Below are 2,372 nucleotides of genomic sequence, written 5' to 3' on the forward strand. Positions count from 1 at the left end.
ACAGGTTTGAAACAACATGAGGGTGAGTAATTGATAATTCTCATTTTTGGCTTAACTACCCCTTTAAATTAGATGTTTATCAACTAAAATGTGACATAGGAGGAGGATGTAGCAAAATAAAACGACTTGGACGCTTACTGGATATCCTGAAGGCTGAGTGAGTGGTGATCTGACTTCCGTTCGCCACGCGAGATTGAGAGCAGACGCTTTCCAATTAGTGTACACTTCCGTAAACGTCATAAATGGCTGATGAAGGCCTGCTGAAGACCTGCCGAAGCGGCAAACACGTAGCTGAAAGCAACAAATAGTGCCTAGTGTTATTAATAAAAAGAAAAATCCAGTATGTCTAATGAAGGAGCAAAAAAAAAAGGAAAAGTACCAGGAGACAAAAAAACAACTAAACGGAGAGCAAAGAGGAGGGAAACTTATGCAGTGTATATCTACAAAGTTTTGAAGCAGGTAGGTGAGTTTTCATAAATCATAAAGATTATCAAAGAATACCTTTCAAACGGATGATTTCTACTGTACATGTTGATTGATGACCTGCGTTTGACGCCACGTGCAATCGCGATGGACTCGTGAATGAATCATTCTTATGAGTCGAATCTTTTCGATGTATCGGTTGAATCGCTCCGAGAGGTTCTCGAGTTATGCGTCTTTTTGACTCACTGAACAAAGAACCGTTTGTTTTAGATCTGTCCGATTCGGGAACCAATGTTTACAACTCGATTAGCCTATTAATTTAGTCAATTAATACCAACACGAAAACGAAATTGTATTTATTAAAAAAAATTGGTATATCATAAGAACCTTTTCATCCAATTAATGTAAGTATATTGTATAATGTAACTTTTATCCAGGTTCTAAATGGCAGTATCCATAGAATTATGACTGGGACACTCCTTTCTTTCTTTCTTTCTTTCTTTCTTTCTTTCTTTCTTTCTTTCTTTCTTTCTTTCTTTCTTTCTTTCTTTCTTTCTTTCTTTCTTTCTTTCTTTCTTTCTTTCTTTCTTTCTTTCTTTCTTTCTTTCTTTCTTTCTTTCTTTCTTTGACTCTCTTTTATGTGATTAATCGATTTGACAGTACTACTAAAATATAACCAAAAGACATAAACACCCCACCATGTGATTACGTCATGATGTAAAATTATTATTATTTTTTTGGTTTTTGAACTGAACTGCTTTTTAAATTTTCATCGTTGCTTGGAACCTGTAAGCGGCCCACAGTTATTAGGTCAATTGGCTATATTGAAGAGTTGTTTTCCCTCATTAATATATGTTAAAATGTATTATTTTAATCACAGAACTGTTGTTGGTGTGTGTGTGTGTGTGTGTGTGTGTGTGTGTGTGTGTGTGTGTGTGTGTGTGTGTGTGTGTGTGTGTGTGTGTGTGTGTGTGTGTGTGTGTGTGTGTGTGTGTGTGTGTGTGTGTGTGTGTGTGTGTGTGTGTGTGTGTGTGTGTGTGTGTGTGTGTGTGTGTGTGTGTGTGTGTGTGTGTGTGTGTGTGTGTGTGTGTGTGTGTGTGTGTGTGTGTGTGTGTGTGTGTAGGTTCATCCAGACACTGGTATCTCCAGCAGGGCCATGAGCATCATGAACTCGTTTGTTAATGACGTGTTTGAGCGCATCGCTACAGAGGCGTCCCGGCTGGCGCACTATAACAAGCGCTCCACCATCACGAGCAGAGAGGTGCAGACCGCAGTCAGGCTCCTGCTGCCCGGGGAACTCGCCAAACACGCCGTGTCAGAGGGAACCAAGGCCGTCACCAAATACACCAGCTCCAAGTGATCACCTGAGAGCTGCCCAAAAAAAATGTAAAGGCCATGTTTGCAATCACTATTCAATATTAATAAATGCACACAGAAAATTGGGTGGAACCGGTATTCGTTATTCTGGTTTAGAAAGCAATCTCTTTTGCTCAGGTTTATTTGTGAGAGCAGAAGAACACAGCACTGAGGGATAGAATGGTATCAGATTATTTGCATGTATACCATACTACACAAAACAACTGATTTTTGCTGATTAAATATTAGTTTATAAATGTCCATGCTGTTACCATAGTACTACGGAATATTCTTTACATGATTGTTAGTTTTATTAAAGGATAATTTCACCAAAAAATTTAAATTCTGTCATTAATTACTCGCCCTCATGTCTTCAGAACACAAATGAAGAACTTTTTGATGAAATCTGAGAGCTTTCTGTCCCTCCATTGACAGCTACACAACTACCACTACACAACAGCTACACAACTACCATTAAATCTGCTCATCAAATAAAGCGATCAAGTCTCTTCAGAAAATTTGGACTAAACCACTCAATTCATATGGATTAGTTTTATGATCTCTTTATGAACTTTTTAAAGGGTCAAAGTGGT

At 38.3% G+C, this 2,372-nt stretch overlaps 1 protein-coding gene across 1 annotated transcript; it reads left to right on the forward strand.

Moving 5' to 3' along the window:
• Nucleotides 1-327: 327 nt before the first annotated feature.
• Nucleotides 328-1,823, forward strand: h2bk1 (H2B.K variant histone 1). The gene is made up of 2 exons (XM_081352528.1): nt 328-459; nt 1,547-1,823. Exons 1-2 carry the CDS (start codon nt 343-345, stop codon nt 1,781-1,783), a joined length of 354 nt encoding a protein of 117 aa, XP_081208654.1. The 5' UTR covers nt 328-342; the 3' UTR covers nt 1,784-1,823.
• Nucleotides 1,824-2,372: the final 549 nt, after the last annotated feature.

Source organism: Scardinius erythrophthalmus (genome assembly GCF_964197995.2).
Source record: "Scardinius erythrophthalmus genome assembly, chromosome: 22".
Taxonomy (NCBI): domain Eukaryota; kingdom Metazoa; phylum Chordata; class Actinopteri; order Cypriniformes; family Leuciscidae; genus Scardinius; species Scardinius erythrophthalmus.